Below are 14,688 nucleotides of genomic sequence, written 5' to 3'. Positions count from 1 at the left end.
AAGTTACAACCCATATAAACTATTCACTGAAAGTTGTGTAAAGTGCTGTGAAGTTTCCTGCTTTTGAAAGCTACAGTAGTAATTTGCAATAAGTTGTAGTTACCGAGGTCAAACCAAATTTGTTGGGTCATTCAATTCCTGGCCAAAGATTTAGACCCGTAAATGTGTCAGAACTGCAATACATGTAAATAGGTTTGAAAATACAGGAATCTAAAATTCAAAATTCCCCTTTTTTTCCTTCAAAGTTTAATAGGCCCAGACTGCCAGACAGACCCCCATAAGTCACAGTACCTCAATAATGCAGTCAAGTCCATGTACAGGGGTAGGGCAACAATTCACTGGTAACAGTTTGAACAACAATAACTTGGTAGCACTGGTTATACTGTTATCTCACAGTTGTACTGTACATATTTTATTAATTCAATACAGTTTCATACTTTCAAACTTCAAACCCCCAACAAAGTACATTCCCCTCCCCCTACATGTCCCCTCCCAACAACATACACTCCCCTTCCCCCCCCCCTCCCTCACTTGGAAACCCCTGTTCTGCCAATTAACAGGGTTCCTAACTGTCTTCCAATGTGGGAGAAAACCAAAAAAAAAGACCATGGTTTTTTTGGTTTCCAGACAGAAGAAACAGGTTTCTTCCAGTTTCTTTCACTAAAATTGGAAGAAACTCAAATAATTGGAATTACTATTTCATAAAGTTTTAACAAAATTATTTCATGCACTGACTGATTAATATAAAATTAAACTAATAAAACAGAACTGAACGATAGGATCGTCCTGAACACAGATACAAGGTCTGTCAATGAATCTAATAAACCACAATAAGTCTTTGGAGCATAGAGCTATCTGGCCACAACTTCCTGCTTAGATGGTCTAAGCTAGACAAATGCATTTAAAGGCATTGAAGACGCGCCCCAAACCACGTGTGGCCATCTGAAAAAGTTAACTTTCTGTTGCTTGCAAGTGACGTTTTGTTCATGTCGCTACAAAATGCAGACAGTAATGAAACGATAAAATGCCGATAAAAGGGATTTTCATAGGTACATAGTAAAACAAAGACGAGAGTAGACCTATAGATTGTATAGATGTAGATTTAAAAAACTTTGAAAGATATTTTTTACAGATGGACTTTCGAGGGAAACTAACTTTTAATTGTGATCTATCAGACTTGAAAAATCATTGTTATAGAGATAAGAACTGTTTTTTCCATTTCAATGATTCCTATATCATTTTTCATTCATTTTTCCCCCCAGATACATTTAAGTAAGTTTCTTCCAGTTTCTTAACCCAAACCCTGCACCAATATATAAAATTTGAGCTGCTGAAATTAAATAATTTGTAACATGATAATGAATCATGCACACACACACTGTCGCACAGTTTAGCGAGAAAAGTATGGCTGAGTCATCCAGCGACTTCAGTCCAGGTACATAATGCATTAATTCATCTTCTATTGATAGCTAATACGAGCATCTGGTTGTAATAAATTGCTACAATTCGATAATCTTTAAACCTCAAGATCAACTTGGCTTCAGGAGGACTGTAACTACATACTGTAACAACATGTCCCATACAGATACATACACTGTACACAAGCCAACTGTGCAAACCCCTACTGAACAGACTGGAGGAATTTCTAACGTACATGTTCAAATGCTACTTGTTACTAACTGTAATAAATTATTTCGCATATGTATGCCATCATTAAAGAAGCATGGAAGGAGGAACAGCAGGCTTTCACATTGAGCACTACTTACTCACATGTATTGCAAAGAAGGTACAAATCTAAAAGTAAAACATTTTTTTTACAATTTCGGACTTGTTGCGACGTTTTAACGAAGTTTGTTACAGTACTTGTCAATGTGATGTCCCTTCTAGGCTTCCATACGTTACAAATGCCGAAGGTCTCACCCTCTCAGACAGCACTGCATTTTTTATTAAAAATGATATTTGATTTTTATATAGCGCTTTATACCAGCGATAGGTCTCAAAGCGCTTTACAGACGTTATATTGCCCCTGGTCAATGATAACCTGTCCCAGAGACAATCCCTCCAGTCGGCAGCAGTTATATACTGTACTGCACCCAATGACAAGTTACCTCACAGGTACCCATTTAACAACCCCTGGGGGGAGAGAGGCAAATGCGATAAAGCATCTTGCCCAAGGACACAACGTAATGAGCTAGGCAGGAATCGAACCAGCAATCCTTGGATCACGCGTCCGACGCCTTAGAAACACGCCTGACACAACCCACAACCCGAGCAAAGTACTTTCACCTTCTAACTTGCAAAAATAGGCAACATTTATTTTATTGTTGAGAGTTTACAAAACTTGAGATGACAGACAATATCAATTGTCTTTGAATTTTTTTTTCTTTTTTTTTTTTCTTTTCATGATGAACAATGGAGTTAACATTTGCCAGGAAGCTGTAACAATGTAGAATTAAACAAAAGACTGTACACCAGAACAATTGACTAGAGGAAGTACAGCCTTAACAATATAATATTGTTGCAGCTGTAGATAAAAAAAAAATTATAATGCAAACCAATCCCGACTTCCAGAAAAGATTACAAAGTAAGTGCGTCACAAGTTAGGAAACATTATACAGACATTATTTTTTTATTTTTTTTTTATTATTATCCACACTACAAAATTTGACATAACAAGAGACCTTCTGGGGTCTTGACCAAACTAAATATGATGAAAAGGTTGTGGAACTTATGGGGGAGCCAATTTTTGAAATATTTTTGCAGCCCCCTTCCAGCTTTTCCCTCCTCCCCTCCCACCCGACCACCCCTATCCTGGAAAAAAATGCTAGGAGGACATACCTTGGTCACTGACATTTGAACATATCATTGTACAACTGTGAGCAATGTTACCCAACAACGGGACGCTTTTATTGTCTAACATTAACTGCACTGCAATGTATGGGTTCTAACAAAATTCCAGATGAAAACTCAGATAAATTCTTAGGATGCCCACTGTAAAATTTGGAGGGAATAACCGACTTACATTGATGTTTTTTTGGCATTCAGATCGGTCAATTTTTGAGCATTTTTCCCCAATATTTTCCCTTTTATTTCCTTCTCCTCATTCACCTCCATGACTAATTACTGGAACCACCATTCTTACTCCAGAGGTTATCTCGTCGACCCTTTGAACTCTTTTAATCCTCTCTTCGCCTCTCCCTTTGATCTCGCTAATGTTGTTCAGATATCCTTTCAGATGTCCCATGTAACTGTCTGCCCCATTTAACTGTCTGTCCAATTTAGATGTCTGTCTGTCACTCTGTCTGTTAAAATGTGTCTTAAGTAGCCTGTCCAGTGAATAAAGATGTTGTACAGAAGAAAATGTCAAGCCCTCTAACCTCTAATACAGTATCTTTTACCTTCACAACAAAAGGGGCCTTTTCCAGTACTGTAATTTAGCAGTTTTTTGGACTGTTTTTATTTTCCATTCACTCTCTCTCTCTCTCTCTGTTATTTATGATTTTATATAAATCATGTACATAATTCATAATATATTCAATATATAATTACATTTTTAGCATGTAGAGTATTCAAAAACCAGAATAGAGACAATAAGCCTATGTACTCAAATTTATTGTCCTTGAAGTAATCCTTTGTAATTTAACTGAGCACCCAGGCTGAGAACCGCAAATAGCGTGACGTTGTCATGATTGTGCGGTGCATACTGACCGGTTTGTTACACCCCTTTAGTCTTGGCTCATTAAAATTCAATCCCTTTGGAGCGAGAAGAAAAATGGTTCACCCACGACAACAACGTGACAAATCAGCAAGAATTTTTTCCTCCAACTCTGTTGGTAAAGACTTGTTTCTTTTTTCGTCTGAAACCAGATTTGGTTTCTTTGAAAAGACCGGTTAGAAATTTTTAATGAATGGAAAATATACGCAGTTTAGTCTAAAAAGTTCAGAATTGTCTCTTTTCTTATTTTGTCGGTACCAGATTTGGTTGCTTGCAAAAGACCAGTTTGAAATTTTTAATGAAAGGAATATATGTATATTTGCAGTTTTGTCTTGTTCAGAACTGCATTTCTCAATTTAAAACTGAGGCTATGGAATTTTGCAATATCTATATTTTTGTCGTAATTTACATTATTTTACAGAACTTTCGAGCAGTTTGCAACAATGGAATATATTCCATATGTTTGAGCAGTTTGCAGCAATGGAATATAATCCATTGCTGCAAACTGCTTAAAATGTAAAATATCATAAATTATGACAAAAATATTGAATATTGCAAACTTCCATAGCCTCAGTTTTAAATGGAGAAATGCAGTTCTGAACAAGACAAAACTGCATTATTATGCAGTGCATACTTTATACAATACACGGACTTACTAAGTACTGTAAATATTCAGCTCTTGAAAGAATGTTATTGTTTCAAACCATATTCTACAGTCCAAGTTTCAAGAATCATCAATGATTTTGTTATCAGCTGACTATACATGTATACATTTAGTCTACTCAACACACAAACTGCAGGATTACAGCACACCTTTGCGTACCCGTCCGCAGAAATAGTTCCCGCTTCAGTTTTCCTAGTTTCTTGCAACATCTTGCATCAGCTTGCATAATTACACTTGTTACCAGGGGATTTACCTAGGGAAATTCCAATTGGGAAATTTGCCAAAATTTAATTGCACACCTAACTTTAAAAAATAGTCAGTGACAAAGTTTTCATTTTGAGCCAACATTTTACAAAGCTACAAGCTTCAAAGATTTTAGAGCCCAATCTTTTCTTGAGGCGTTGATCAATTTATATCAATCAATTTATTTATCAATTTTTAATTTAGAGATGATTCACAAGACAATGACTTTGATAAGTAAATTTGTGACATCAATCAAAGAATATACCACCCCCCCCCCCAACACTGGCCCTCCTCTTACAACCTGGGATAATGGACTCATTAGGGTCTCTACTTTTCTAACAATTTAAGCCCTGCTTGATAAGTTTTCAAAACAGATTTAGTTAATAACTTGAGGTCCAGAAAAGAACAGGAACAGGACTGTTCATAGAATGTTAAACAAATATTATATTTAATGGATCCAAACCAAATTTCTGTTTCATTGTCTTATTCTGCAAACGATGACATCTTTCTTATTTATTTCCCGGTAGTGGTTTACTCATAATAAGATATGTCTACTTTGTTCCCACTCATGAAAGCAAATGTCTCATTCCCTCCCCTTAGATCCCTCCCATCTCCTTAGATCCCTCCCATCTCCTAACATTCCTCCTCTAAGACCCCTTTCCTAAAGTCCCCTACCCCTTCCCTTAGATCTCCCCTCCCTCTCCTTACATCCCCTCTCCCTCCCCTCTAAGATCCCTCCCATCTCCTTAGAACCCTCCCATCTTCTTAGATCCCTCCCATCTCTTAACATCCCATCTCTTAAGATCCCTCCTCTAAGATCCCTCCCATCCGGGCTGCAAAGTTTTGATACCCATGCTGCAAAATGGACTCAATCTTATTCCTGGCCAAGGTGCCGTTTTAATTAACGCAAAGTCAAAGGTTACATTCCACAAACAATGTCAACAAAGAAGATGATCATCTAGATGGTTTTGACTGTATTTGAATTAAATACTAGCTAATCTGAGCTAATCTGTTTGGATTTAATCACTGCCTATTTAAACAGAAGTCTCACAAAGAAGTTGTAACTGTAGGGAAGATTGTTTGCCATCAGTGATGTTTAGATACATACATGTTTTTATATTTCCCTCATACTCAGTACATTTGTTGTGTGTAATTATTTCCTTCAAAATCTGGTTGATATTTATTTTTCAAAAACTCTTTTTGTTTCCAAAGAGACAGTAATATGTACACATTTGAAGTTTGATGAACCTGGGAAACTCATTAAATATGTGCAAACTATGACGTGGAGTGTTGCGCTCATCAAAATTTCTTAATTTAGGCCCTAGTATTAGTTAACCCCCAAGTATATACATCATGAATTATGTGATGTCCGTTTTCCACAAGAAGACAATCATATGTTCAAGTGTCCTTGAAACAAAGGTTGTAAAAACAAAGGAATAACATCATCAGAAAATTAGGCAGTCACTCCCTTTACATCATCAATGTGCTGCATTTATGTTTTTTGTTTAATTATGTTTATTGGTAAATAAAATTATAATTAAGACAATATTTGTAAAATTATCTATGATGAGTTTTGATGGGAGTTGCAGCTCAGCAGCTATTTTCATGATTTCTAATGCCTAGAAGAGTACTGTGGTTAGGACAATGTTGTTCATACTGTAGGTAGGTGTCTGTAGACCCTTTAAAGCAGTATTTTGCGTTTTGTCAGCGTTTTCCACTTTTTTGACCATCAAGTCCCTCAAGTTTTTTACATATCAATCACAAAACAGCAAACTTATTAGCTAAGTTTTTTCCCTGCCAAAAGCGTTAACTGGCGAGTAATTAAGGACATTTGCAGTGAATGAGAAAATTGTTGCCCGACAAATAACACGTTTAAAATTAAACGCATACAGTTCCCCCAACCCACTGGTTTGAATTCAACCAATCAGAGATGCAGGTTTATTAATAAGCCGTTGCTAAAAATAGATTCAAAACGTCGAGTTGGTTACTTGGTACAACCAGCGAGCTGGACTATAACAGCTCACTGGTACAACTGCCATAGACAATCTACACAAAAATCAAGCATGGTGTTGTATTACGTATTATGACGTTCGTAGCTTTTAATATTTATATCATGGGCGAGGTTTATTTGGATCCCAACGTAAAATATCTTCGAGAAAAACAAAGTTGAAAGTTGTAAATTTTTCGACTTTTATGCCACCATTTGAAGTAAGATTTGAATAGATAAGCTACTTTATGTATGTTGTTATGGCATCGTAGAATCAGTGAGGTTGAGAAAAACCATAGAAAAGGACGCAAAATGCTGCTTTAAATTACAACACAACATGGATAAGGAAGGCCTACTACACTATGTGCAGCAAATATATGACTGTAGGTGACACATATGCTTTACTTCTAGTGTAGAATTGACCCTCCCTCCCTCCTTCAGTTGACAAAAAGGTTAAGACAGAAGAAAATAACCAGAAAACAGCTTTTGTTACACTGGAGAGGGAGATAAGGATTCCAGATATTTTGCTGGCCTGTGAGATCAGATCAAGCAGTGCAGAGAGAGAGAGAGTAACATTACCCAAAGGAAAAAATTATTCAACCATGTACAACAATTTCTCGCAGACAATTCCACCTTCAAAGGTTAGTCACCTCTATCATGGGTGGATGGTTGTTTTCACAGGTTATATGTTGTGGGTGATACTTTTAGTATTTTTCAAACACCATGGACTGAAATTTCCACAGGCGAAATGTGGGGGGTCAAAAATGACCAACTTTCTATATATATCACCTTGCAAATTAGATTAAGAATAATTATGCCCAGATAGGGAACTAACTAAGAAAGTATACCATTGGTGTTTCAAAAAAAAAATTATTATCATCAGGGGGTAAAAGTACGTATATACACTAATATGTTACATATATTTTGAATTTTGATTGCCCAACTTCCAAGGGCAATTGTTGCCTCATGTTGTCTTTTCAACAATAATTTTTTCAATTATGTACCTCAACGATGACCTGTTATTCTATGCCACCAAAAAAAAAAATACTCATAAATAAATTCAGACAAAAATGAAAGAAAAGTGTAGGCAAAATCTTCAAATGATTTGTACAAGCAAGGAACAATATAAATTATAGAACCAAAATAGAAACACTATTAAATATGTTTTCAAATTTGTGGGACAAAATATAAAACATCAACAGTGTAAATTCAAATAGCAAGGAAAGACCAAGCTTTGAATATAATTTGCAACAGGCATTACTGTAAACACTGAAACCAATACCATTTCAGTTTATCACCTGAACATTTCAGCAAAAATTTTATTTTACTTCCAAATGACACCAAATTTACATACTTAACTTATCTTTTCTTTAATGCACTCACCTCCGTTTCCACATTTGATGAATCACTGTAACTTGCAAAAGATTTGATTTCCTGAAGACAGGGACAAGAAGCGGAAAAAAATGTATTTTATGTTAAAACTTAAATGATGTATTGTATGTTCAAACATAATGATATAAATGAAGAAGAAAAAAATGTATTGTATATTTAAACTTAATGATATACATGTAGTATCAAAATATTACTCTAATTTGAACATTAAAAGACCATCCATCCATCAATCACATTAAACATACATAAAGCAAACAATGTATTGTATGTTAAAACTTAATGATATACATGTAGTATCAAAAATATTACTCTAATTTGAACATTACAAGACCATCCATCCATCACATTAAATGATATACAGCCATAAAGAAAAAAATGTATTGCATGTAAAAACTTAATGATATAATGTAGTATCTAAAATATTACTCTAATTTTAACATTACAAGACCATCCATCCATCACATTAATTGATATACATCAAGAAAAAAAATGTATTGAATGTTAAAACTTAATGATATATACATTTAGTATCTAAAATATTACTCTAATTTTAACATTACAAGACCATCCATCCATCACATTAAATGATATACAGCCATAAAGAAAAAAATGTATTGTATGTATAAACTTAATGATATACATGTAATATCTAAAATATTACTCTAATTTTAACATTACAAGACCATCCATCCATCACATTAAATGATATACAGCCATAAAGAAAAAAATGTATTGTATGTATAAACTTAATGATATACATGTAGTATCTAAAATATTACTCTAATTTGAACATTACAAGACCATCCATCCATCACATTAAATGATATACAGCCATAAAGAAAAAAATGTATTGTATGTATAAACTTAATGATATACATGTAGTATCTAAAATATTACTCTAATTTTAACATTACAAGACCATCCATCCATCACATTAATTGATATACAGCCACAAAGAAAAAAAATGTATTATATGTTAAAACTTAATGATATACATGTAGTATCGAAAATATTTCTCTAATTTTAACATTACAAGACCATCCATCCATCACATTAATTGATATACAGCCACAAAGAAAAAAAATGTATTATATGTTAAAACTTAATGATATACATGTAGTATCGAAAATATTTCTCTAATTTTAACATTACAAGACCATCCATCCATCACATTATAAGTCTGTCCTTGTGAAAGCTTGCTATCTGATCTGTACAATTGTGCTGAAGAATGAAGATTATTGTATAACTTTATAACATTATGTTAGTATGAACATACTTAAAAATTTATTGTCCAGATTTAAACTGACCCACTGACTTAAATTTACTTATTTCCTAAATTCCATTTCAGTTTTCAACATTTTGTGTCAAGAGAATCTGGTGATTACCAAATGTTTGTTTCAGCCCATTTTTTCTTTTCTTAAGAAATATGAATTTTTTTATTGCTCTAAAATAATTGTGCCAACTTTCTTTTTCATTTCTCATCATCTTGTTGCCTTGTTTCTTTTTTTTTCTTCTTTTTGTGGCAAGAGACTTCCCTTTATTATGTGTTTTAAGTTCATCATAATTGACTTATGAAGTCTTTACAAATTTGAATTTTTAAGTCTAATGCTGAAAATATTAGAATATATATCATAGTCAAGTTGTGCATAGTTGTTCATTGCGTTCAATGTGGTCGTCCACTGCAATTCTACTTGAAGCAATTCATGACGAAAAAGTTGTAGCATTTCAAGCATGACTTTCAACTGTGCGTTGTATACGTTCAACACGCTATTACCATAAGCACTGCTGGGTACAATAGTGATATGGACTCATTTATTGAACTATAAGAAATAACCTGCCAGCAACTCTCTTAATAACATTATCAGGTTACATCATACCCAATGCCAACATAGACCTAGATGATACAAGATGCAGCACTGCAGCCAAGTAAATTACTTTCGTATAGTCACTGAAGGAATTATACACAAAGTAAGATTGATATGAAACCATTCCTTGAAAATATTTAACATTCACGATTGTTTATTTTAGGGACTTCCATAGCATTGATCCCTAAAGTACAACTATAACTTAGGACTTCTGAGAATATAAGATGGTTTATAGAGGGGCACATGCAAGAGTATCACTGTCTTATTCCAGAAGGAAATTAGAAATCATCATTCAAGTGTTTTTTGGGTTAGCACTCAACAGTGTTAATGATGAAAAACTACCCTTCCCACCACTCTCATACAGTTAAGAACAACATGATTTGGATGTCATTTACAATACATGCAAAAGACTTGTCTTATAATTCCTTAATCACAAGACCAGTCATAATGAAGACATTTATTTTATTTTGCATGCATTAAAATTTGCCATGAGAAAGAAGTTGAGTGGTACTCGCAGATACTGATGCTCAAAAACCTATTGTTCTCATTTATATCCTGAATTCCTGATCTAAGATGGTAAAGACTAGTGGTACTTGCTTCAGTCAAAATACTGTTTAATTTCAACAATAAACAGTAATATAATCAGGAACAATATGCAACTACAGTAAAAATACATTGGGAGGTTCCAGTTTCACTTAACAAGATTGACAGAACTACATGAAATTGAACCATGTCTCCCAAACAAAACTAAATTTAAGATGAAAACTTTGAGAAAAAATGGGAGAGGTTTGGGGGGAGGTATGGGGAGAGAGAATTCACCATAAGATAAAAGAAATATAGCATGCAAGCCCTAAATGAGGCACATTCTTCTAGCAAAATGAAACTTTACTGATCAATGTTAAAAATGGCCCTTCATGACCTACATTATCAATTGAAACAATGTGAGTTGCGGAGTATTGTGCAATTGCTCCACAGTGTTTTATGTATAACTTACAAGTCTTCATTGATATACTAGGATAGGCTAGGCCTAACTTTTATACAATAAAAATGCACCATCCAATGGAACTGGTGAGGTGCTTGTCTGCAAGAAAAGCGTTACGGCTGCTAGTACTAAGCTTGACAATGAGCATAGAATGTAGTTCTTCGCGTATGTGTTAGGAAAAGTTCGCTGATGAAGTTGGGCTGTAGGATTGAAATGGGAAAACATCTAGCCTAAGTTCTAGGGCCATGTAATGGTAGCCTACTACATACTTCAGTAGGCCTAACGCTAATAATGTTACGTGGACCCTATCTTAGGCATCTGTTCCTATACTGTAACTTAGTGTTACTAGGCCTAGGCCTAGTAGTAGTAGAACAAGAAATAGCTTACAGGATCTGTCTAACTTTTTCTTAGTATGGAAAATGAAAGTAACTCTTTCGCCTAGCCTACTAGCACAACGGAGTACAATTCACTCATTACTCAATTACATTAGTTAAATTCTGTTCATCTTTAGCGCATTAACAGCCGAACTAAGAAAGAATTTACACTTGACAAGTTACAGTAGGCCTAATGTCGGGTACTATCTTTGTCTATCCTATGCCCTCTTTATTTTACTGGGTTTTTTTTTCTCGGATGGTAACATACTACAATAAAAGACTTACGTCTCCAACAAAATATTTCTCGGACCATCCACCGCTCAGACCAAGGCTTGATAATCCCCCGGAATGTTCATTTGATGAATTTAGTGAGACATTTGGTGTGTTGAGTAATCGTAAGGCTATTTCTCTACCACTAAGCCGACCACTGTTCGACTGTACCGCCGGACTGGTACGGGAAGGAGTTTTGTCGTTGTCCCCCTGTGGTTCGTCCAATGGATGAAAGTAAACCAGAGAATTATTCAAAAATTGGTTCGTTGCTTGACATGAAATAGATGACCAATTGTTATTAAAATTATAATCAATCGGCCCAAGCTGCGTCTGAAGGTCCGCCATAATTCTTCATCTAGTTTTGAAGAATTACGCAGGGGCTTGGCAAAGAATGGCTGCAGTGAAGATATGGTAACTGCCACTGGTAGTAGCATAACAACACACTCGCTGCGGTAGAAGGCACGGAAACCGGAATAAGGTGATCAAATGTCTCCTTTCTTGACTCAACGAATTTTCTCTATTTATTGAATAAACAGCTATTTAATACAAACGGAACGTCTAAATAAACTCCCCTTGTGTTCTTGGATTACGTAACAACATCTAAAGTTCCCCAATTTCCGAATAATCCTTGAGACAAATAATGGCACCATTGTCTACAAACAAGGATGAGTACACTAATACTGTGTGTGAATATGTAGATTGACCCGGGTCATTGTTTATGTGGCTGTAATAAGACACCGAATATTTATGAACCAATCATAAACTGTTTAGGCAGGAAATGGGCGGAGTTTCTTTAGAGGCCATCTAAACATATCTCGATGCCTACCTTCTCGCGGATTATTGTTTGTAAACAAAACGTTCTTTAACCTTTTCAGATCTTTATGTCAAACGGCTGACATTTCCAGTCTTCTCAGAAAAGAACATTCAAGTTTAAACACTGAAATTTGTAACGCTTTTGGAATGGGAAAATGGGAATCCCCCTTTATCAAACACACCTAACAAGAACAAATTTTAGTTTTCCGGGTGAGTGACCATACAAAGCCATTGCCACACACTGTAAAGACAATTCACAGAGCAAAACAAAGTTCACTATAGGCTTTGAACATTTTCAGTTCTAATTATACAACTTGTTCGGATTGATTTGTCAACTTTTCGGTGCTTTTTATCAATGGACCACACAATATGACTAAAATTAATACTGCAATTTATTTATTAATCCGAGCAGAGAATTGTAAAGTCTCCCTGATCAAAAGCACACCATATATCCTAGAAAATTTTATTCACCCATACGAATATGTTAGAAGCACTATAATAAGTTTAGGTTCTTGATTCCTCACAAATACAATTTTAGAGTTTTCCTCATTATTTGGAATAAAACCTGGAAATTGTACCAAAAAAAATTAAAAGTCAACTCAAAGTTCTAATTTAAAGAAAGCAATATTACAAAAACCAAAGGGGTTGATTGATTTTATCAACTGTTACATGTTTTTGAGCATTTCTTTTTACAGTGCAGCAGAATTGTTTTAGTTGAAATGGCATTTTTTTTTTATCTAATTCGATTCCATATTATTAACCCTTGAAATTGCAGGAAAAAATACCGTCAGTCAAATATCATTTAAAATGAAGAAAAATGAAAGTGTCGATTTTCCAAACATTTTTTTTTTGTATGTGCTTTTCATTAATATGAAAGTATATGCGCGACGAAATCGAATCTAATTTATGAATTAATCGCTAATTAACTATCAACTCGAGAGTAAAATCATGTTTATAGGAGAGTGTCCAACCATTTGATGTTTCCTTTTTATTTTATCCATTAACAATTGCCATTAAACGGAATTATTTACAGAAGTTGGTGTTCAAAACACTGTTGTTTCCACTTCTGGTACTGTTTCAGTCAAAATACTGTGTAAAATCAACAATAGGTATACAGTACAGTATATGAGCAATAAACAGCTACAGATGCAGTTAGTTACAATTTATTTCATAACATTGACAGAGCTTTTGGCATGACTTTGAACCAAGTCTCCCAAACAATAATGAATAATAAGGTAAACTTTGAAAATAAGAAAAGGATGCGGGGGAGGAGGGTAGTTGAGAGAGAACTAAAACTAAGATAAAGGACCATAGAGCAATGTATTTCATTTCCAGGAGCCAGTTTTTTTTTTAATCTCTGTCATACAAAAGAAAGAATGGTTACCCTTAGTAACGACTCTTTATATACGAATTGACCTATATTAGCCTTAAATCCAATTGCTTTGCTGGTCACTTTTGTTACCATTCATGGTTCTGGACAGTTTATTATTGATACATGAAACCTTTCATCCCAGATGGACACTAACTCTCGTTCCTGGCGGGTCTCATCAAGCTACCCCTAATCACCCCTTCCCCTACTATTGTCATCATCCTCCTGCTTTCCTCCGTTGCGCTATAAATGACGACACACGTTGTAAGTCTCATCAAACTCGCTAACAGGAAGGAAATGACTGTTTACACACTGCTATGCACCCTAAGTTGTGAATCCTTTTGTTACCGTTTATTGACAATGGATTACCATTGAAACACCTCCGTCGCATTGCTCTATGTGCCTTTCACCTGCGCCTGGTTAAACTAAAATGATTTCACGAGAATTCTGTTGTCAAGTCGTTTAATTGCTCTTTCCGACATTGCCCCACCCCACCCCCCCCCCACCTCAACCCATAGTATTCATTAAATGTTTCACCTAGGTAGAAGCATACTCCGTTTAACCAGTGTGTTGCCTAGCGACTCCCTGAGTTAACTTTTTTGAACGTATATTTAGTATTTACAACATCATGGGGCTCGAACCTGAATATTCATTTTCATGGTATCTCTGCCTTTAACCGTTTTCTGAAAGCGACCACATTCTTCCCTTCATAAATTATGTCGCTTTGTCATGCACGTCGCCCTTTGCCCGATGAATCCCCCTTCCCTCATTGACCCCTTTCCCCATTAACCCCCCCCCCCTCGCCCCATAATATGTATGTATTTTTAGATCCTCATGCAAGCAGGAACTCGTGAAGAAGCCTCATTGGCTTATCAAAGCCGCAAGCTGACCGAAGTCAGTCTCTTAGATTCATATTTAACGTCCATGATTATGAATTTTCAATTGTCAACAACTCTGTAACTGGACAACATACAGTAATCTTGGGGTGACTCGAACTCGGGACCTTATGATTGG

The 14,688-nt window shown here is 35.2% G+C and overlaps 1 protein-coding gene across 2 annotated transcripts in view; it reads right to left on the bottom strand.

The window, feature by feature from the left end:
• The window catches only part of LOC139969095 (uncharacterized), a 49,750-nt gene extending 37,565 nt beyond the window's left edge, over nucleotides 1-12,185 (bottom strand). Inside the window, exons 1-2 of one of the 2 annotated variants that reach the window (XM_071973875.1) lie at nucleotides 11,508-12,185; nucleotides 7,993-8,043 (exon numbers count right to left, since the gene is read on the bottom strand). In XM_071973875.1, coding sequence (XP_071829976.1) covers nucleotides 7,993-8,043; nucleotides 11,508-11,837 — 381 coding nt within the window. In that variant the 5' untranslated portion in view covers nucleotides 11,838-12,185. The remainder of the gene's footprint in view (nucleotides 1-7,992; nucleotides 8,044-11,507) is intronic. The other variant, XM_071973876.1, reaches the window with a different exon arrangement.
• Between the last annotated feature and the right edge of the window lie 2,503 nt (nucleotides 12,186-14,688).

This window comes from Apostichopus japonicus, chromosome 6 (genome assembly GCF_037975245.1).
Source record: "Apostichopus japonicus isolate 1M-3 chromosome 6, ASM3797524v1, whole genome shotgun sequence".
Taxonomy (NCBI): Eukaryota; Metazoa; Echinodermata; class Holothuroidea; order Aspidochirotida; family Stichopodidae; genus Apostichopus; species Apostichopus japonicus.
The sequence above is the reverse complement of the archived record's forward strand: the minus strand, read 5'-3'. Positions and strand labels throughout refer to the sequence as shown.